The 22,474-nt window shown below is 39.8% G+C and overlaps 1 protein-coding gene across 12 annotated transcripts in view; it reads left to right on the top strand.

The window, feature by feature from the left end:
• Positions 1–22,474, top strand: part of Scmh1 (Scm polycomb group protein homolog 1) — a 167,104-nt gene that overhangs the window by 101,969 nt on the left and 42,661 nt on the right. For all 12 annotated transcript variants that reach the window (XM_076564961.1, XM_076564958.1, XM_076564960.1 and 9 more), the window contains one exon: positions 21,423–21,652. In XM_076564961.1, the coding sequence (XP_076421076.1) occupies positions 21,423–21,652 (230 nt within the window). The remainder of the gene's footprint in view (positions 1–21,422; positions 21,653–22,474) is intronic.

Here is a 22,474-nt window from a genome sequence, read left to right on the forward strand (position 1 = left end):
TGCAAAGAGAAAACTTAAAAATATGACTCAGTGCTTTGGTTAGGTGCATTATTACCCTCATCTGGATGGTAAGCAGTTGATTGTTTACAGACCAGTCTGTCAGAATGTATCTTAATTTTTTTCTTCTGTAAAGTGTCTTTTCTTTTTGTTATTCTTGTAAAACTAAATAGCAAGCAATGTGTCTTAGTTACTGTTTTATTGCTGTGAAGAGACACAATGACCAAGGCAACTCTTATAAAGGGAAGAATCTAATTGGGGACTGGCTTAGTCCATTACCATCATGGTAGGGAGCATGGTAGCAGGGAAAACAGCAGCAGGCAGATATGGTGCTAGAGAAGTAGCTAAGAGCTAGCTACATCCTGATCCCTCATCCGTAGCCTCAGAGAGACAGAGAGACCGAGACAGACTGGACCTAGCATGGGTTTTTGAAACCTTAAAGCCCATGTCCAGGGACACACTTGCTCTAACAAGGCCACACCTACTCCAAAAAGGCCATACCTCCTAGTCCTTCGAATAGTGCCACTCCCTGATGAGTAAGCATTCACATATATGAGCTTATTCTTATTCAAACCACCACACAATGCTACAGTCACTTTCAGATTCTGAGACATATTGGTGAAATTATTAAGGCCACTCTATGTAGTTAAAAGGGAGATTTATTTAATGGCGTAACTTACAAATGAAGGGATAGGTAGATTGCGGGTTCTGGGAAAGATGCAGCGCAGTCCAGCGGTGTTCTCTGGAGAACTCTCCTCAGTCTACCTCTAGCGTCCAGGGTCCAAGAAGCAAGAGAGTATGGCACATCCTGATCTTGGGGTCTTCAGGGCCCTCCCTTGACCCTGCCTTGTAGGCGTGATAGTTACTGAAGCCTCAGTGGGGGTTGGAACTTCCAGACCAAAGTTGGAATGGCTACCCACTACAGAGACACAAAGGGAGTTGCTTACAGTATAATCCCAGACTATAGATGGGAAGGATAGAGACAAGAACAGCACAGCTAAGGCCCACTTCAGGTCATATCTGAGTTGTTATTGGCTGGGTTAAGGGGACCCTGCTTTTAGAGGTCACAGTTTTGTGAATAGGTAGACCTCTTGTAACATTAGAGGACCAATGCAGCAAAGGATCTTTAACCTAGGTTGGAGGACTGGAGGTTGAAAATCAGGAAAGTTCCAGATTAAGGAACAACTAAGCTAAAACCTGAGGAATGGAAAAATAGAGGCAGAGTTCTAGCTAGCAGTGGAAACAGATGAGTATAGACCCAAAATGTTGTTCCTGGTGGTGGTTTATTTTATTTTATTTTTTTATGTGTATGAGCCTTTCGCCTTCATATATGTCTATGCATACCTAGTGCCAGTAAGGACCAGAAGACAGCATCAGATATGAGGAACTAGTATTATAGGTAGTTATGAGCCTCTATGTAGATGCTGAGAAGTGAACCTGGGTCCTGTAGAAGAGCCAGTGCTCTTAACTGTTGAGCCATCTCTCCAGCTCATGTGGTGGTTTTTAAGACAGGGCCTTGCTCTATAGCCCCAGTTAGACTGAAACCCACTATGTAGACCAGGGTGGCCCAGAACTTGCAACCTTTTTCTTGCTTCCTGGGGACTAGGATTGCAGATGTACACCACTCTACCTGGCTCCCAGGGTATAAAACAGTAAAATAAAGAAGTAAAGTTGAAGACAGAAAAATAAAACTGAGTTTCTGATCATAAAAAAGAGGAGCAGAGACGAGACTAAAAAGGAGGGCACATGAAATGCAAAGCTTCCCACTGTGGCCACTTGACAGACCTGGGTCTTTACCTTATAAGCCATGAAGACTGTTGAATTATTGAAAGTGGCAAAGTTACAGGTCAGGTTCATGTTCAGGAGAACAATCTTGGCAGCACAGGATGGATGGTGTTCAGAACTGACAACAAGAGGAGTCAACCAACTAGCAAGCACTCAAGTCTAGTATTCCAGGTGACAAAAGAGGAGCAATGCAGGTAGAATGATGACTGAAAGAGAAAGGCTGGAGCCGTACCTCTCTGTGTTAAGGATGCTGAGATGAAAGGTCTTGACATTTATTTAAGAAACTATCCCTATACACTGTGAAATCAGTGTAGGATGTCAGTATAAGCATTAATGAAGAGCTAAAATTCTCTTTTCTGTCTCAAGGAATTTAGTTTCTTTAAACCTAAATCTGTGTTAAATGGAAATAGTTTATTAAGTGCAACTTTATATCCCTTGCATATGTCACAACATAGTTACTCAGTAATTTTGTTGAGTCAGGTAGGTTATACTACAGTATGTTCTGATTCCATCTCAGTTTATCTTCATGTGAAGTCATCTTTCAGACACTATTCACTTGACTATGGAAATGGCAGTACTGCTCATTTTTACTAACATTGTATGAGCAGATTAAAGGCTGTTTTTAACTAGTATTCTTTTTCTAATTTTGGAAACTTGATGGCCAGCATTAAGAATGTCACATACCACCTCCACGTTTATAAATACTTGTGCATCTCTATACGTGGACTACCTCCTGACTCTACTCAGATTCCATTTCTAATAATCTATAAGACATGGTCTCTGCAGGAAACTTCTGATAGCTAGGATGCTCCTCTGAGTCTCTTAAGGAAGTATTAAGTAACCATGCCAAAAAGAAAAAAAAGGGGGAAAGATATGTGAATCTTGGTTAATGAGTAAAGTAAATTCTTTTATACACTGGATGAGAACAGCTGCTTTTCTCTTTTTCTCTTTTTACCCCTTACCTTTTATAGTTCTGGCACATGGCACATCATTGCTAATAAACACTTTCCACTGTTTCCCTGAACTAATATACTATTTCCTCCTTCAGTTCACACAAAATACACAATGTATTGGCCTTGTGATCTCATCAAACTCAGTGATGCACTTTATCATTACTTTGACCTTGACCTTTATTTACACATCTCCCCAACATGTATAGAGCATCTCCTATTAGCAGTGAGAGGCTCAGTGGAAGTTGTGGAAAATGTCTACCCTAAAGGTAGATTGAAATTTGAAATGAAAAGGTGGGTTTGTAGATGCAAAGCCCCATAATAAATGGCCTACTATGTCATAATTATAGCTAAATTAAAATGCCCAGGCATCCCAATTAAAAGGAAGTTACACATTCAGGCATGGAAGTATTCAATTTTGATCAGGAAAAAAATAATATTTTTTGATGTGAGAGTTGTGCAATGAGCCACTATTCCATAAGTAATCCTCTCTTGATTGCATGCTTATGGGCACAAATAGAAATAGAAACATGGGAAAATGAGATGTAGTACTCACTATTTTATGAAGCAGACAATGTGCGTTCTCCCACTCGTTCTAGTTATATTTGCTCAGATCACCAACATCTTTAGATATATAGAAAAAACAGAAGAGAGGCATGCCTCTCTTCTAAATATCTTAAGCTGCCCCTCAGTGTTGGCAGTCACCCCTTCTGCCCTTGTTGATGCCCAGATGCTTGAGAATGGTAGCAGGTTTTGGTCTATATAGTAGTAGTATCTTTCAAATTCCTGAGAGCACAGAGGTGTGACTTAAGCCATTCACAGAGTTGATCAAAATTGCCATTTTCTTGGAAATATATAGAACTCATGAAGGTTTGATTGGCAGGCTTTTATTGTATCATGGACCAGGATCAGTGCATACTGACTTTAAGAACCCTCTGCTTTTTAAATTTTTATTTCATTAAATATTTTATAAAAGTATATAGTGCATCTTGATCCTATCCATGCCTTGCTTCCCCACTCTAACTCTTCCAAGGAACCCCAATCATATCTCCCTCCCAACTTCATGTCCTTTTATATTTATTTGTTTTTTTATTTACTTATTTAACCCACTGAGCCCAATAGTACTGCCTGTATATGCAAGAGCGACTGTGGCACAGGGAATCTAGGAGTCAACATACTCCTGGGGGAAAAAAAAGTCTCTTCCCTCCCTAGTAGCCATCAGCTGCTAACAGCTTCTCAGCTAGGGGTGGGGCCTTAGGATACCCTCTCTGCTCTAGGCTGGAATTTTTAAGTGGGTTGATTTTGTGCAGAGCTTGTGTAGGTAACCACAGCAGCTATGAATTCCTGTGTACAGCAGCCATGTCATGTCCAAAGGTCAGCATTTCACATCACTCCTCCCCACCCTCTGGCTTTCTCTTTCTTTCCATTCCATCTTTGGAGATGTTTCCTGAGTTCTGGGAGAGAGGTGGTACAGCTGTCCATCCAGGCTGAGAATTTACAGTTGCTTGGTCTCAGCACTTAGATGTGCCCCCTTAAATAAATTAGTCTTAGGAAATCAATAATTTTTGTGTTTGTAAAATCCCCCTAGATGATTTGGGAGGAAATATTACAGTTATAAATGAGCATTTCTGGGTCTTAATAATAACTGACCAGAGGAAAAATGTAACCATATGTTTATATCAAGAACACAAGAATTCAGCAAGCTCTTAAAGCAATGACAAGAGGTTATGAGGAAAATATGATGAGACGGTAAGAGTTTGATTGTGAGGATTAAAATTCATTGTCTTGAGGTTGGAGATACAGCTCCATAGAAGAGCATTTGCTTAGCATGTAAAAAGCCCTGGGATTTCTTAGCTCCACATTTTAAAAACAGTTATTCTTAGGCTAAGGAAAGCTGGACTGTGTTTATATGACCATGGCTGATCAATGGATGCTTCGTCACAGTGTTCTGTCATGGTACCTCACGGAGTAGCCTGGATGGACTTGGCCAAACAGGTTAGCAGCCCATCTGACAAGATATAATATAGCCCTCTGCTTTCTGGATCGCTCTTTTTACTTTCAACTTTGGTCAGCTAGTCTGTCATACCTTTGAGTTTTGGTTACTTGAGGCTTTTGAAGTTGACTTGTGACCCCATCATGTATGATTTTAGTTATCTTTCTACTTCCTCGCTTGGAAGTCTTGGGAAATGTGGTGTCTTTATAGTTGCAGAGGTCCTCTCCCCAGGCCACAGGGATGAGAGTCAGCAGTATAAAAAGGAGGAGGACATGGAGTGCTGAAGCATTGGCTAGCTGGAAGCAGGGGCAGCCAGGCTTATCAAGAAAACTAAAGTTCAGAGTACTAGAGTTTCAGCCTTGGCATAAGGCCAGCTAGTAACACAGAACAAAGTCAGGCAAGCTGAGCAAAGCTAAGAAAGAACATAGCCTCTAAACCACATTGCTTAAAGTAATGAGAGGCACTTCTAGGCCAGACAGCTTCTCCCTCCTTCAGTTGTTGTTCCCGTTTCATACACACACACACACACACACACACACACACGCGCGCGCGCGCGCGCGAGCACTTACTCACACTATATTGTTTTACATTTTATTAATCTTTCTAATTCCATATGCTTTGTTGTTGCTGTAGAGAAAATAAAACTAAATGATAACTTCTTCTTTGGGACAGATATGACTACTAAGTATTATTTAGAATAACATAGACAGTAGTAGAATCCTAAAGTCCTTTATTATTATATATAGACATGTTTAATTCCTTATCTTCCTTCAGTTTTATCTTCCTTCCGTTTTATGTTCCATGTTTTTTTAAGTAATGTTATGTTAAACATATTTAGGTATCTTTTTCTATGTCAAATATTAGAGTCTTAAGTTAGGGTCACAAAAATATAAGACTGTCAAAGAAGTAGACTATTTTTAAGAACCTTGGCTGCATGCAGACCAAATATTCTTATTTTTAAAATGTATCTTTCATGTTTAACTAAGAATCTTTCTATTAAAAGCAACCAGAAAACAGTATCTAAGTGGCATTTTGCATGCTTCCATCATGTTTTTTATATGGGAAACACAGATCCAAGGATCTAAGAGATCAGCATTATATAGCACACAGATACAATGTTCCTAACTACAATTATTGTAAACCAGAAGAAATGAGGTTGTTTGTTTGTTTTTTTTAGCAATTCTCTACTGTTCTTAAATGTATGCTGTTATTCAGAAACAGGCTTTATCTGGAGTTGTGACTTGAAGCTCAAAAGTATTCCCTAAGGAAAAGAATGCATGTAATCTATTCAAAGCCTGTGCCTAATGCTTTAGCAACTACATTCAATGTAGATTAACCTCTAAGGACATTAAAAGCAAAACACTAGCCAGGTTGTGGTTGCACATACCTTTAATCCCAGTCCTCCAAGGCAGAGGCAGGCAGATCTCTGAGTCTGAGGTCAGCCTGGTCTACAAAATGAGCTCCAAGACAGCCAGAGTATACAGAGAAACCCTGTCTTTAAAAAAAAAAAAAAAAAGCACTGAAAAAACAGTCAATGACATATACGGCAAAATCCTGAAAATCAAATACTAGAGTATAAATTATAGCTATGGATAAGGTACAGTTTTATAAAGTTTAGGTAACAGTATTGTCCTTAGTAAATTATGTTCCTCAGAATATAAATAAACAAGCAAGAGGCTGAAGATACAGTTCAGTTGTAGAGTGTCTGCCAGTAAGTGTGAAGCCTTCAGTTAAATCCCCATCACCACAAAAGAAGAAAGAAGAGAAAAGAAATAAAGAGAAAGCAATAGTTTTTCTGAAAAACAAAAAGAGATAAAGAAGAATGGGAAATAACTATTTCCAGGGATTTGGGAAATGAGAACATGGAGGTTTGTTTTATATAAGATGGTCATGGAAAGTTTCAGTAACAGATATCATTTGAGCAGATTTATTGATAACTTGTATAATAAGACTGTTCCTGGGGAGATGCAACATATGGGCCTACTCACTCCAGGTAGGGAGCCCACAACAGTCTGAAGTATGGATACCACTAAAGTCCAGATTGGTCAATCAGTGAGTTTTATTGGGGTTATTTACAGGGATATGGGTGAGGGGTTACAGGAGCAGAAATGACTCAAAGATGGCTGCATCACCAAAGCTTACCCCAGAATGGGTGACAGCCCAAACCTGAAGCACAGTTCACAGGCTACAGACAGTCCAACAGATTGGGGCAGCTGGTCTGGTCTCAAGAGGCTTCTTTGGCTTGTCTGAACATCTTCTTTATGGCTTGGCTCTTCTGAGAGTGACTCTCAGAAGTCTCTTGTTTATTCTGGGAGGGAGGAGCCTAGTGAATCTGGTTAGTTTCAAAGACTTCCTGAAACTTTTGTGTTGTTTAGTTCCCTGCTTAAAAAACTTCTCTGTATGGGGAGTATTTTGATCAATGAGGAAACTGTTACACAACAACGCTTAGGAAAAATAAATTCAGCAACTTTTATGAAACATGTTAGCATTTTTTGTTAATTTCAAACTGATTTACTTGGTGTATTATTATTTCATTTTCAATCTGTGCATGTCTTTTCCAGTAAGGTATGTTTCATGCAGACAACAAAGAGTTTGGACCTTGACTACTTCAGCCAGCTGGCCGTAATCTTTTAATTGAAAAATTAAAACATTTACGATTATTGTTGAGAGGTATTCCCAGACTCCTGTAATTTTGTTGATTCTAATAATGTTTGTCCTTTCCTTCCCTTTTCATCTTAGAAGTTTTCTGGTTAACTAAGTAGGCCAAGTTCTGTTTTCTTTTTCTACTTCTCGTATGTTCATCTATTCCTATGATAGTCTCAATACTACTAGCTTTTTTTTTTTTTTTTATGTATACAGAAGAGGGTGCCAGATCTCATTAGAGATGGTTGTGAGAAACCATGTGGTTGCTGGGAATTGAACTCAGGACCTCTGGAAGAGCAGTCAGTGCTCTTAACCTCTGAGCTATCTCTCCAGCCCACTACTAGCTTTTAAAAATAAAAATCTTTTAACATAATTCTACCTTAACAGAAAATTTGCAGCAGAAATACAAAGAATTTCCCTACATCTTTAACCAAGATTCCTCCCAAATTAGTGTTGTATCAGCCTCTCAATATATAATGCATATTTTTTCTTGATAGCTCCATTTCATTACTATATATAGTAACTTTAATTGTGTGATTCAAGCTGTATCACCAGGTTTCTTTACCACAGGTGTTTAAAGTGTTTAAAAAAAAAGTTGTTTTTTCCCTTGTAATTATCTATGAGAAAATGCTTAGAGATTATAAATGTCCTGCTCTTCCTTTTCATTACTTTTTCTTAATTTTCCAGTTAGCATACAGAATACTAGATTCAATTATAACATTTTTGATTGAATTCCTGGCCACTCCCCCAGCTACATGTCCAGGGCCTTAGGTCCTATGTAGTCCGTGCACAGTGTGATCACGCAATCTATGTGCAATCATGGCATAGCTATGTAAGCCCATATGCATGTGTGCAGGGGAATTCATAAAAATTGGGTCACAGACCCCCTCCCTTCTTTCTCCCTGCACAATCTTCAATAGGCCTAAGCAAATCAGCACCACTTAATAAATCGTACAGCACTGCATAATAACAATTTTCATGTGTATATATTATTGTTTTTTAAACCTAGATTTAAATCTGAATGCCACATTTGACAGAGAACATGCAATATTTGTCTTTCTACAAATACCTCGTTTTTCATCAAATTTTCACCCTATAGTTTGAGTATCTATTGGCAAATCTTGCTTGAATCAATTATTTCCCAATTTTTAATTTTCTCATTTTATTCATTAACTGAGATGATCCCAAGAAAGTTATTAACAACCATGCTAATTAAGTCAATTAAAATTTTTATTTCTTTTATTAATGGCCAGACTAAAAGTGGACTCATACCTCTGAAAAGTCTCTTGGTACTCAGGCTCAGAGGTACAGCATTTTTAAAGAAAAATCTCTAATTCCAGTAGTGTTTAAAGTGGGGACTAATGACATCTTCTTTTTCTGTAAAGCTCAATGGTATTTTCCAGATAATAGGTAAAGCATTTGGACCATGGTCAAGGTCATAGACAGTCCCAGAAGGATTACCGAGGCGAATGTGGCTGTTAGGGGTAGAAGGCTGAGAAGTGACCATGCAGGCACTAAATAAAGTTAGGAGAGGATGGCATTGCCATAGGCAGTTCATTAACCTGAATTATGCAGTAAGAGCTTTCCCTTTTCCCTATTTAGTTATTCAGTTACATCAGTGTGAACTCATGGATTCTTATTTAACTAGTTATAATTTGTTTGTTTGTCATCTGTTTAGATGTTCAGACTGCCTTCCATTTAGTGAGTGAAGGCCTCTTGCAATGTAATCACGTGTTCTTGGAGCATAGCTCCATCCTTTTTCCAGTAATCCTATTAGTTTCTGATCTAGATGTCCTGGCCACCTTGTATCTTCTACACCCACCAAATAGTTATACAAAATTCTACCTGTCTTCTTGAGACTGTGCTCCTTTAGAGTCACACTGGTTTTTGTTTTGTTTTCCAGTGTAGATCCTGGACAGCTTTTACCACATTCTCAAAAGTTAAAATGGTCAAATTAATCAGCACATGAATTGCTGCTCTCAGGGCTTCCTTGATGAGGAAGGGGTGATGGTGAGAGCGGTTCCAGCTATTGGTTGGAGTGTGAGGTACATTGCCTCAGCAGTCAGGAGCAAAGAGATGAATGCTGGTGCTCACCGCTTCTCTCCCTTTCCTTCAGAGAGCCATTTCTTTCTTCTAGGCTACATGACAGTACTAAAGACTAGAATCATACCCAGTTCTACCACTTAACTTTGATAATGCTTGCTTTCCTCGCTTGTTAGAGGAAGTACTGTCAGTCTTACAAGATTGTCAAGAAGGCCAAGTGGAACCCCAAGTGTATATGAACTTAAGTATTGTTGATTAGGAGGTTAATTCTTTCCACCTTAGTAGCACCAAAATGTGTCAGATTATATTCATGTCCTTCATCTTTCTCTGAAATAAGATAGTCATTAAATTGGTAAATCACTTACATCTAGAAAAGTGAGAAAATATTGTGCTTAAATGACAAATTCAAGGTCACATCATAAGGGATAGAACTAGAATTAGATCCCTGGTCCCTTGATACCATCTTTTTTTCTTTCTTTTTTTTCAACCAGGATAATTTAGTTAGAATGTAGCAAGGCAAATCAAGGCTTTCTAATAGGAAGAACTTCCAGATCTTCCCCCAGGGATAGCTTCCTCAAATCTAGTTATTAAGAAGCTGTTAAATTCTCCTGAAGCCTCATCTCGGTGTTTAAGAACTGTCCAATAGAATTGTTTGTTTTCTTCTGCCTAGATATTTCAGTCCGGTGAAGGCAACTTTCTCCCCAGTTTCATAGTTGTATACTACACTATGCCTAGCCTTCACAGAAAAAGAAAAGCAAACTATTAGAATTGCTGAAAAGAGCTGGGACAGAGGACTGTTCTTCTCTTGTTATCTGGCTTCATTTCTGTTCTATAGCCATGTACTAGATACCAACTGAGAGCCTTGTTTGTCAGATGATGGCAGAAATTCCAAAGTGATACATTACTTCCCTATGCCACGTAAGTTCATGGGCTATCACTGTCTTGGGACTCATAATAATCAGTTTAAAGTAAGGCCATTTGGCTTATTTAGTTACTCAGGCTAAGGTATAAAGTAAGTAAAATGCTATTTTAATGGGAGTTAAGTTCTTTGTATGCACATGTGTTAGAAGAACTTTCTCACAGAATTGCTGTTGGTTTGTGCTGGGACGGTTTGTGGACACTTTCGTTGTTGTGTTACTTCTCCTGTTGTTAGGACCAAATACCCAACAACAGCAGCTCAAGGAAGGGAGGTTTTCTTGCCTCACAGTCTGAAGGCACAGTAATCCATCAAGGCAAGGGAACTGGCCACAGAGTGACTCTAGCTTTGGGCAAGAATGTGAGGCTCATTGCATCAGCAGTCAGAAAGCAGAGGGAAATGAATGCTGGTACTCCACTGGTTCTCTACTGTGTACTTTTTATTTGGTCTAAGAAATAGTACCATCCACATTTGAGATAGGTCTTCGCATCTCCTTAAAACTCTCTGAAAATACCTCACAGACACATGTAGACATTTGTCTTCTAAAGAAACCTGAATCTCATCAAGTAGACATGATCAACTATCAAGTATATTCTTAAAGACTTCAAAGCAATTTTATGTGAGTTATATCTTCATGTCACTATAGTTGAAATTAGAACATTGAACTTTTTAAATATATTTTTTCAATTTATTTGTTTTATTTAATGTGTATGAATGTTTTGCCTGCATTTATGTCTGTGTACCATGTGTGCCTGATGCCCAAGGAGACCAGGCTAGGGTTTGGATTTATGACAGTTGTGAATCGCTTTGTCAGTGCTGGAACAATTTCTAGCAGGTCTTCTGGAAGAGTGTTTTTTAGCTGCTAAGCCATCTCTCCAGCCCCAAATAAAACTTTTTAAAACAGGAATCTACAAGAATATATTCTATGGAAACAAACCAGGTGTCTGTGAACACATAAACAGATTGAGAAATTGTGGTGTATGCAGACAGTGAAACTCAGTCTTAAAGAAAAGACTGGGGTGAGGGGAGGGAGAAAAACATGGATAAGAATATGAATACGAGGCTCATACCTTTGATCCCAGCACTTAGGATCTCATGCCTTTGATCCTAGCACATGGGAGGCTCATTACTTTAACCCCGGAACTAGGGAGGTGGAGACAGGAAGATAAGGCAAGTGGTGACAGGATCTCAGCTGTCTTCAGTCTGAGGTTTCATAGAGACAGCATCCAGTCCCATCCTATCAGAGGATCTGGAAAGATTTCCACTTGGCTGGCAGATACTATCCAAGCATCAGCTGCTGACTACCACCTGCTCCAAAGAAGTGTGAGCCCTGGACTTGCTGAAAGCTCATGTGGACCAGCCCAGCCAATGTGAATGCTCCCTGTCTCTGCAGGGACTCAAAATGGCCTAATTTTCTGCACGTAAGAAGCAGCTATGGGCTAATGGTTAAATCAACACTACAACCAGGTCTCACTTGGAGAAGAACCACATTGCAAGAACTTCATTTGAATCCAGTGCTGAAGCAGTTGATGCAACTCTGCACTTCAACTTGGTTAACACAATGAGCTGGAACTCTTTTGAACAAGGGTTCCACATATTTTCATGGTGACCAGAGTTGAGGGCATGATCTGTGGCAGCATGGGATGTTATAGGTGCCTCTCTACATGATTAGTAACTGCTATGGTTTTCTACCAAGGGCCCATGTGTTAAAGTCTTTGTCACCAATCCATGACACTATTATGAGGTGCTAAATTCCTAAGAGTTGAAAGTCTGAGAAGGAAGACATTATAACAATGGGATTCTGGTTTTTTGTTTTTTGTTTGTTTGTTTGTTTGTTTGTTTTTGGTGTGTGTGTGTGTGTGTGTGTGTGTTGTTTTGTTTTGTTTTTTCACCTCCATTGCATCCTAGGTACCATGAACTAAGCGTCCTGCCCTACCAAGTACTCCTTGGATAATATATTGTCTCTTTACAATATCAAAAGCAGAAGAGACATCTTACTATATTCTAATACATCTAAACCCTTAAGATTAATTAACTCGCCAGGCAGTGGTGACACACGCCTTTAATCCCAACACTTGGGAGGCAGAGGCAGGCGGATCTCTGTGAGTTTAAGGCCAGCCTGGTCTACAGAGCAAGATCCAGGAAAGGCACAAAGCTACACAGAGAAACACTGTCTCAAAAAAAACAAACAAACAAACAAAAAAGATTAATTAACTTTCCCTCTTTTTAAGGAGATTATTTTGGTGCTTGGTTGTAGTTAACAAAATTAAGGAAAAAAAACATAATGACAATGTCTTTTATTCCTGCTTATACATTCTATGTCACACAAAGATGGTGTCTATTCCTCTTGAATTTGAGTATGGGCTAGATTATAGATTCATTTGTTACTTAGTATCCACAGTAGCAATGATATATTGCATAAGAAGAGTGCTACATTGAGAACAGATAGAAGAGAAAGATACTGAGAATGTATACATGAGAAATATTAATGACAAAATTCTCTTCTTTGGAGAGGAATTTGCTTATAGAATTTCAAAGAATAAAACTTGCAAAGCTTACATAGCACCTGAAACCTAAGCATACACTAACAAATTAAGTATTAGATCATGCTAATGCTCTGCTGCAACTATGGAACTAAGCTCACATTTTCAGATAAAGGCCATCAAGATGAAAATTCTAGAACTGTAAAATGTTTTGTAAGCCAATGGACACTGCTGTGGAATGTTCTGTATGCTGTGAATGTGTTGCTCTGATTGGTTGATAAATAAAATGCTGATTGGCCAGTAGCCAGGAAGGAAGTATAAGCAGGACAAGCAGATGAGGAGAATTCTGTGAAGAGGAAGGCTAAGTCAGGAGATACCAGCCTGCTGTCCAGAGAAAAGCATGTAATGGCACACAGGTAAAGCCACAGAACACGTGGAAACATATACATTAACAGAAATGGGCTAAGTTTAAGTGTAAGGGCTAGTCAGTAGTGAGCCTGAGCTAGTGGCCAAGCAATTTTAATTAATATAAGCCTTTGTGTGTTTACTTGGATCTGAGTGGCTGCAGACCAGGTAGGACAAAGGAAAACTTTCACCTACAGGACACTAAGAGTGGATGTTCTGTTTCAGTTTTATGAAACACTAGGCTAACACATGAGTCCATATTTCAAGTTCAAACTGCATTAACCTACATATGGACAGTTATTTACCAAGATCAAACTGTACCGTAGACAGTTATGAAGCCAGTGCTTCTAACACTGCCATTTTAAAAGCTGTGCTGTGTGAAATATCTGGTGACTGTATGGACAAAGCTGTAATTAGCTTTTAGAAGGGTCCAATGTCTCTGACTGCTAAAATCATAAAGCTATTTTCCCAGATTTTACTGGCTAAAAATTAGCTTTCTCCTCTTACCACCAGCAATTGCGAAAATAATCAGATAGTTGAATTATATTTCTGCAAACTGCCAAGAAAAAGAACCAGGTGAACCTTTATGGTGGCATTTTATTTGTACTGAAATGTGATTTTAATTGTATGTTAATAAATAAAGTTGCCCGGGGGTCAGAGCTATTAGAGCCATAGCAAGAGCATGGCGGGGGTGGCGCACGCCTTTAATCCCAGCACTTGGTAGAAGAGCTAGGTAGATCTCTGTGTGTTCAGGGATACAGCCAGCATTGGAGACATACGCTTTTAAGACCTGGAGGGCGGTACTTACAGGCAGTTATGAGGCAGTCATGTGTTTGGGTTTACAACCAATGAGAAGGCAGAACAGAAAGACTATTTAAAGATAGACACACAGGAAATAGCTCTCTTTCGGGGAGGTAGGAACACTGCAGGAGGTAAGATTTTAGCTCTGAGCTCTGACCTTTCAGCTTTCTCTTTAAAAAAAAAAAAAAAAAAGAATATGAATACGAATGCCATTTATAACAATATGGCCAAACCCAGAGGGCTATTTGCTAAGTAAAATAAGCCAAACATAAAAGGATAATACTACATGATTGTACTCATATGAAGTATCTAAAGTAGTCAGATGCATAGAAGCAGACTAGAATGTCAGTTGTCAAAGGGTAGATGAGAGAGAAATGCTGAGTTGTTAGTCAGTGGGGATAAAGTTTCAGTGATGTGTAGTAAGTTCCAGAGACCTACTGTACAACATAATGCCTATATATGCTCTATGCTTAAGATTTTGTTAGAAATGTAATTCTCATGTGTTTTCTTGTTGTAAAGAGATACCATGACTACAGCAACTCTTTTTTTTGGGGGGGAAGGGGAGTTTGGGTTTTTGGGTTTTTGAAACGGGTTTCTCTGTGTAGCTTTGCACCTTTCCTAGATCTGACTCTGTAGCCCAGGCTGGCCTTGAACTCACGGAGATCCACCTGCCTTTGCCTCCAAGTGCTGGGATTAAAGGTGTGCGCCACCACTGCCTGGCTCACAGCAAGGTGGTGGCTTACAGTTTCAGAGGTTCAGTCCATTATCATCATGATGGGGAGCATGGAGGTGTGCAGGTAGATGTGATGCTGCAGCTAAGAGTGCTACATCTTGCGGGCAACAGGAAGTTGACTAAAAGTCACACTGAGGGAAGCTTGAGCAAAAGAGACCTCATAGCTGCCCCCACAGTGACATACTTCTCCAACAAGGCCACACCTCTTAATAGTGCCACTCCTTTTGGGGTCTATTTTCTTTTAAACCACCACATGGTGTTAAATGTTCTTATCAAGCACACACACACAAGAAACTCATGAGACAGAAGAAAACTTTTGGAGGTGATGACTGTTTTTCACTTTGATTATAGTACCATAAGTATGTCCTTGTATCTAATCTCATCAAGCAATGTACATTAAACATGTGCATATTTATATACAAAAGAAAGATGTTTTTATTTTGTTTTTATGTTTGTGCATGTTTTGCATGCATGTATGGCTGTGCATTACATATATGTCTCGTGTCCAGAGGCCAGAAGAGGGCATTGGACCCCCTGGAACTGGAGTAACCTATGGTTGTGAGCTGTCGCATAGATTCTGGGAATTAAACTTGAGTCCTCTGGAAGAGCAGCCAGTACTCTTAACCACTGAGCAATCTTTCTAGCCCCCAGAAACCTGGGTTGTTTTCTTTTCTTTTTTTGGGGGGTGGGGGGTGGGGGGGGTTTCGAGACAGGGTTTCTCTGTGTAGCTTTGGGCCTTTCCTGGGACTCACTTGGTAGCCCAGGCTGGCCTTGCACTCACAGAGATCCGCCTGGCTCTGCCTCCTGAGTGCTGGGATTAAAGGCGTGCGCCGCCGCCGCCGCCGCCGCCGCCGCCGCCGCCGCCGCCGCCGCCGCCGCCGCCCGGCTTCTTTTTTTTTTTTTAATATTTAGTAATGAGTAAACAGTTCAAGAAAAAATGGACACATTTTGTTACCTGTGAGAATAATGATGCCCACAAAGTAGCCTCTGGGAAAGTCCACCATGAAAGAATGAATGTAAAAAGGGGAAATAATACTGATCACCATTAGAAACAATTTCAACTTTATAGACTCTCAAAAAGGATTTTTTAAATTTTTTTCTTTTTGTATCTCTGTGTGTGTGCATGTTTATGTGTACAGGTAAGCATATACATGTGTGCACATGAGTTTGGAGAGCAGAGGACAAACTTGGGTACCATTCCTGTTCAGGCACTATCTTGGTTTTTAGAGCTGAGGTCTCTCACTGGCTTAGGGCTTATCTGATTAACCTAGGCTGGCTTATCAGCCAGCCCCAGGGATTCATCTGTTTACATCTCCTCAGCAGTATGTTAACAAGCATATACCACCATGCCTGGCTTTTTATGTACATTCTGGAAGTCAAACTCAGATCCTCATGCTTGGGCAGCAAGCACTTTACTAATTAAGCAGTCTCTCCAAAATTCTCCAGACCGCACTCTGAGAACTGCTATCTTAATTACTTCTTTTTTTTTTTTTTTTTTTTTTTGAGACAGAGGAGTCTCATTCTTTAGCTCAGGCTGACCTTGAACTCACCACAATCTACCTGCCTTGGCTTCCCAAGTGCTTGTGTTATAGATCTGAGCCACCATTCTTAGCTTACACAGCATATAAATACCCTCTGCCTTCTCTTTTTAAAATTTGTGTATGCTGTAGATTAAACCCATTTTACTAAGTGCACATTTAGATCATTTCAACTTGTCAGTTATTAAAAATAATACGAGCATTGTTTACATATGCTGATATACAGGTACACACTCCCTGGAGTTTATACCTATAGTTGGAATTGCTAATTCATAGGAGAACTATATCCTCTGATTGATTCGGCAGTGCATATGATGCCCTACCCTAGTGACTCAGCACCACACTTGACATCAGGTGTTACCAGAATCAGTATGTAAATCTTATCAGTTGACCTAATATCCCTTTTCAGAATGTGTCTTCCTTCAGACTAAACCAAACCATGTATTGCATTAACTGTATGTCATTTTCACCTTCAGAGTCTAGAACAATCTTGTATTTTTCTCTCTGTAACATTGACAAAGCTGATTGTGTTTTAATAACTGAACCTCCGTTTTGGTGTGCCTGACCTCAAGATTATTGATTTGAAGCTGAGATGATAAATATGTGTTATTCTCAGTCCATCACATTAGAAAATAAACTGGGTGTGTTCTGGGTGGGGTGATATTAGCTCTGATCAGTAGGTTGAGGTGCTGCCTTTTCCCCTTTCCTAGAACTGTCCTTTCACTTGGCTTCTTGGAGTTCACACTCATTTTCTTTTGGATTCACGTTTGGACCATTCCTTAATTTCTTTACTAGCTCTTCTTCTCTCTAACTGATGCACATTAAGTGTCTTAGAAACTACCTTTTCCTCTCTTTTCTTGATTATGTATTCATACTCAACAAAATCTCATTTAGTCAAATGATTTTACATACCAATAAACACACTGAAAATTCTCAAATTTTTTCTTCAGTTCTAGCATCTCCTTTGGATTCCAGACTCAGATATATAATTCCCTAATTAACATTTCCATATTTTAATATCTAATAGGCAGCTCACAAGAAACAAGTTTAGAAACTCAATTCCAGATCTCTTTCTCCAGTGTTTTCCATCTCAATAAAAGGTGTCATTAATTCTTCCAGCTGTTTCAGCTAATAACATTGTTCCATGTACTATTTCTCTTTTTCATTAGGTATGATTTTAATTAGATTGATTTTAATTGAACATTCAATATGCTTTTGTGGTTTGCTTGCTAATTTTTGACTCTCTAACATCCAGTCAAATCAACTCTTCCTTCAAATGTACTCTGAATCCAATTGCTTCTTCTCTAATAATATCAAGATTTCAATGCACCATTATACTTTGCTGTGTGTTGAGGGGGGCGGGGGAAGAGTGTTCATGCATGTGCGTGTGCACGTATTCACGTGTGTATAAGGGTACACTCATCCATGTGTGCACATGTGGAGGCCAGAGGTCAACATGAGGTGTCTTCCTCTTGCTTTCCACCTGACCCCTTTTGAGACAGTTCTCTCACTGAACCTGGAGCTTGCCTTTTAGGCTAGACTGGGTGGCTAATGAGCCTCTGGAATCCACTGTTTCAGGTGCACACCACCAGGGCCCACTTTTACACTTTCATGTGAGTGTTAGGGATCTTAACTCTGGTCCTCATTCTTGAGCATCAAGCACTGAGCCTTCTCCTCAACCCTATTCTTTTTCTTTTATTTTGATATAGTTCATTTTAAGCATCTGGAGGCTCCCTCATAATATCCAACTCACTCAAAGGTACCTACCATCTTATCAATCAAGATTGCTTTTTTTCTATTTTCAAACTTCATAAATTGTATACTCTGGCTTTTTGTCATTTAATTTTTTTTTTTTTTTTTGGTTTTTTCGAGACAGGGTTTCTCTGTGTAGCTTTGCGCCTTTCCTGGAACTCACTTGGTAGACCAGGCTGGCCTCGAACTCACAGAGATCCGCCTGGCTCTGCCTCCCGAGTGCTGGGATTAAAGGCGTGCGCCACCACCGCCCGGCTTTTGTCATTTAATTTTTATTTGACTTCTTTCATGTCGCATATTTCTGTGAAATTCAGCTATGTTGTTGCATATAAAAATTGTTAGCAATAGTTCTTCTGTGCTTGTGGTGTTCCTCTGTATGAATATACTACATTCTGTTCTTCTGTTTGTCATTTGGGTTGTTTCCAGCATTTACCTCATGAAAAATGCTGTGATAAATATCCTATCACATGTCTATTGGTGACCATATTGTTTATTTATTTCATTGGGTGATAAGGTATACAACTAAGCAGTTTTCCAGAATAGTTTATATTCAGACCAGTAGTGTTGTATTCTAATTCCTTCACATCCTTCACCATTGTTAGGGGTGGGTTTCAGTTCTTTTAACTTAGGAATTTTGATGGGATATAGTAGTTTCAAGTACTTGTATGTCTTTGTATACTGTATTTATATTGATGTATGTGAGTGCTGGAGGTCTGAATTCAGATGTTCTCGCTTATACAGCAAATACTTTACTGACTGCACCATCCCCCAGCACTCCACATACACACCTTGTTTTTTTTGAGTTGAGGTCTCTCATTGGCCCACTTCACTAGATAGCGTAGGCTGGCTGGCCAGAGCCCCAGTTGTCTTCCTATCTCTGTCTCTCCCGAGCTGGGATAACAAGCACACACCACCACACCCAGCTTTTGTTTGTTTGTTCATTTGTTTTGTTTTGTTTCGTTTCGTTTTGTTTTCTAGACAGTGTTTCTCTGTGTAGTTTTGGTGCCTGTCCTGGATCTCACTCTGTAGACCAGGCTGGCCTCAAACTCACAGAGATCCACTTGGCTCTGCCTCCCGAGTGCTGGGATTAAAGATGTGCGCCACCACCGCCCGGCCCCCACCCATATTTTTTAGATGGATTCTGGGTTCAGACTTAAGTCTTTGTGCTTGCATAGCAAGCAGTTTAGTGGCTATCCACCCAGCTGGATCTACTCAGTCTTGCACTACTCTTCTCTAAGCTATTCTCCACATTACTAACTTATATCCAGCCATACTAACATCAAACAAACACCAATATCTTCCCATTTCAGAGTGTGTTTGCTATGCATTAGACTTCCAAAATAGACTTTAAAAACTCCTCCATGGGGTCTTCATAGGCTTGTTCCTTGAAACAGTGTGTAAATATTTTCTGTTAAAATAAGCCTTCCCAAACAATGTAGTATCTTTATCCTACATGAAACATAGAATTTGTCCCTACCTGATATTATCTTCTATATTTGTTCCCCTTCCATTTCTCCCACTAAGAGATAAACTGTATGAGTGGAAACTATGTCTGCTCAGTTCACTATTCTATGCCCAGGACTCAAAACAGTATATAACCTATAGCAAGTGCTCAATAACTATTTTTGTAATGAATTAGATATTCTTTATCTCTAAATAGTCTCCATTTGAGGAAAAGATGAATAAATGGCATAGAATAAGTAGTCCTGTAATACAGATGTCCACAAAATACTTGAGAAGTGCTGACTTAGTGGTGGCCTGAAGACTGAAGTCAGAGAAGACTTCAGTGAGAATGTGTTGTGGTATTGTGTTCCCCAAAATATTGTGTACCCTAATAAACTTACCTGGGGCCAGAGAACAGAATAGCCACTAGATATACAGACCAGAAAGTGGCAGCACACGCCTTTAATCCTATCACTTGGTAGGCAGAGATCCATCCAGATCTCTGTGAGTTTAAAGCCATACTGGAAACAGCCAGAAATGGTGACTCATGCCTTTAATCCCAGGAAGTGATGGCAGGAAGCAGAAAGGTATATAAGGCATGAGGACCAGGAACTAGGCTGGCTAAACTTTTAGGTTTTTGAGCAGCATAGTCAGCTGAGAGGCATCCAGTCTGAGGAAATAGGATCAGCTGAGAAGTTGGCTAGGTGAGGTTCTGTCTCTCTGATCTTTCAGCATTCACCCCAATACCTGGCTCCAGGTTTGTTTTTATTAATAAGACCTTCTAACAATTTGTGCTACAAGAATGTGTTCCTATTTTAAGCTTTGAAAACTAAGTATTAATACATGTCCAACCAAGAATAATAAAGAGCTCAATATATCGAGCAACTAGGATATAAAGGTAGGTGACACAGTATGACATCAGGCAGAACTAGAGTACAAGGCAGAGGCAAAAGCCCAAACTTCTTGGGAATCACAATAAAGACTTCAGATTTTTACCTTAAAGTTAATAAAGAGCAAACACTTTAAGTTGAGGAGAACAATTTCCATTTTCATGTCACTCCCCTCGTTGCACTGATCATGCTAAAACCTCAGCCATGTTGACGTAGCCTTGGCTGTAGGGACTCAGTTTGAAAACAGAAGTTCTTGCCTCCCTGAGAAGCCTGGGAGAGGCACCACTTCCTCTTCTATTAGATCTTTAGTCTCATCAGATGAAGGCTTTAAACTCCTGAGATCTGTCCCAGTTTTGAGCCTCTGGTTCTAGCCACAGGCTTCACCTTGAACTTGGGTCATAATGCTTCTCTAAGATACTTAGGGAAATTTTTAATATTTTCCTGCATCTACTAGTAATAATTAAAAACCTTCAATTGTAGCCAAAATAAATTCAATTTATTTTGTAATTTTCTAAGCATCTAGGTCAAATACCAAGGAACTAGGTTCCTAGACAAACTCCTTGGACAGAAATGCAAGTTATTTTTCCTTCTGTCTGGGATGGTATGCCGGCTGATCTTATGTCAACTTGACACAAGCTGTAGTCATCTGAAAGGAGGGAACTTCAATTGAGTAAATGCCTCCGTAAGACCCAGCTGTAAGGCATTTTCTTAATTAGTGATTGATGGGGGGAGAACCCAGCCCATTGTCGGTAGGGCCAACCCTGGGCTGTGGTCCTGGGTTCATTAAGAAAGCAGGCTGAGCAAGCCACTGGGAACAAGCCAGTAAGCAGCACCCTCTATGACCTCTGCAGGGGCCTCCAGGTTCCTGCCCTGTTTGAGTTCCTATCCTGACTTCCTTCAGTGATGGACTACAATGTGGAAGTGTAAGCCCAGTAAACCCTTTCCTCCCCAACTTGCTTTTTGACCATGGTGTTTTATTGCAGCAATAGAAACCCTAAGACAGATGGGAATACAGAAGGAAGGATAATAGAATGAATCTTTGTCTTACAGTTGTGATTCCAAAGAATCCTTCCCCTGCATCTGATGTGAACACTGAGAAGTCCAGCATCCTCAGCACCAAAACTGTCTTGGAGCATCAGCCATGGCAGAGGGGGCGCAAACCAGGAAAGAAGCGGGGCCGAACACCCAAGATCCTTATTCCCCATCCCACCTCTACCCCATCCAAGTCAGCTGAACCTTTGAAATTCCCAAAGAAGAGGGGTCCCAAGCCTGGCAGTAAGGTAGGTAAAACGTGGACTTCCCAGAAAGAGGTACAGGACAGCAAAGAGGCAATTCATCCACACATTTCATCTCAAAAAGGAGCACATCTAGCCATCTTGTCCACCTAGCTGGTGGTTTTTAAGAGAAATCTAGATTGTCATCCCTGTTCAGCACTTATCTGGAGCTTGCTAATGTTAGAGATAGAATAGTAGGGATAGGAAACCAATTTCAGTTTTTGAGAGAGTCTATCCAATGTCTTCCATCGATAAAATATTCTGCCTCTCATTAACCTTCACAGAATAGATGCCCAACATGTAAACAGAGAGTATACTAATTCTGTAAATGTAATTCTGTAAATTTCTTTTGCTGTTGCTACCTTTCTTTTAAAAACTTCATTTAATTATTTAATGTCAGACTTTATTAGATGCTATTGCGTCCATATCATGATCATCACAAAACTCTGGGAGGTACTATTAGCGTTACTTTATTATGGAGTAAATTAAAACTTAGATATGTGAAATGATTTCCTGAGGCCATATAGCAAGTGATGACAAAGACGACATCGATGGGTTCCTAGATCTAGTTCCAAGGTTGCTACTACACACACATCTTCTCTACCTAAGGGCTGTATACTTTCCTGTAGTGTGGGAAAAGATCAAGTCAAGCTTCAGTGAGCATGGTTACTGAAAGTACAGCCTCTTAAGTCATTCAGCGTTTTCATTGATAGCTTCCCTAGCAAAAGCACTGGTGTAAAAAAGCTCCTCTAGGGCCCTTGTTAGCATCTCACCTCCACTCACGTCCTAGTGATCAAGGATTTCTCAGAGCCTCCCTCCTGGATTTGA

This window comes from Peromyscus maniculatus, chromosome 2 (assembly GCF_049852395.1).
Source record: "Peromyscus maniculatus bairdii isolate BWxNUB_F1_BW_parent chromosome 2, HU_Pman_BW_mat_3.1, whole genome shotgun sequence".
NCBI lineage: Eukaryota > Metazoa > Chordata > Mammalia > Rodentia > Cricetidae > Peromyscus > Peromyscus maniculatus.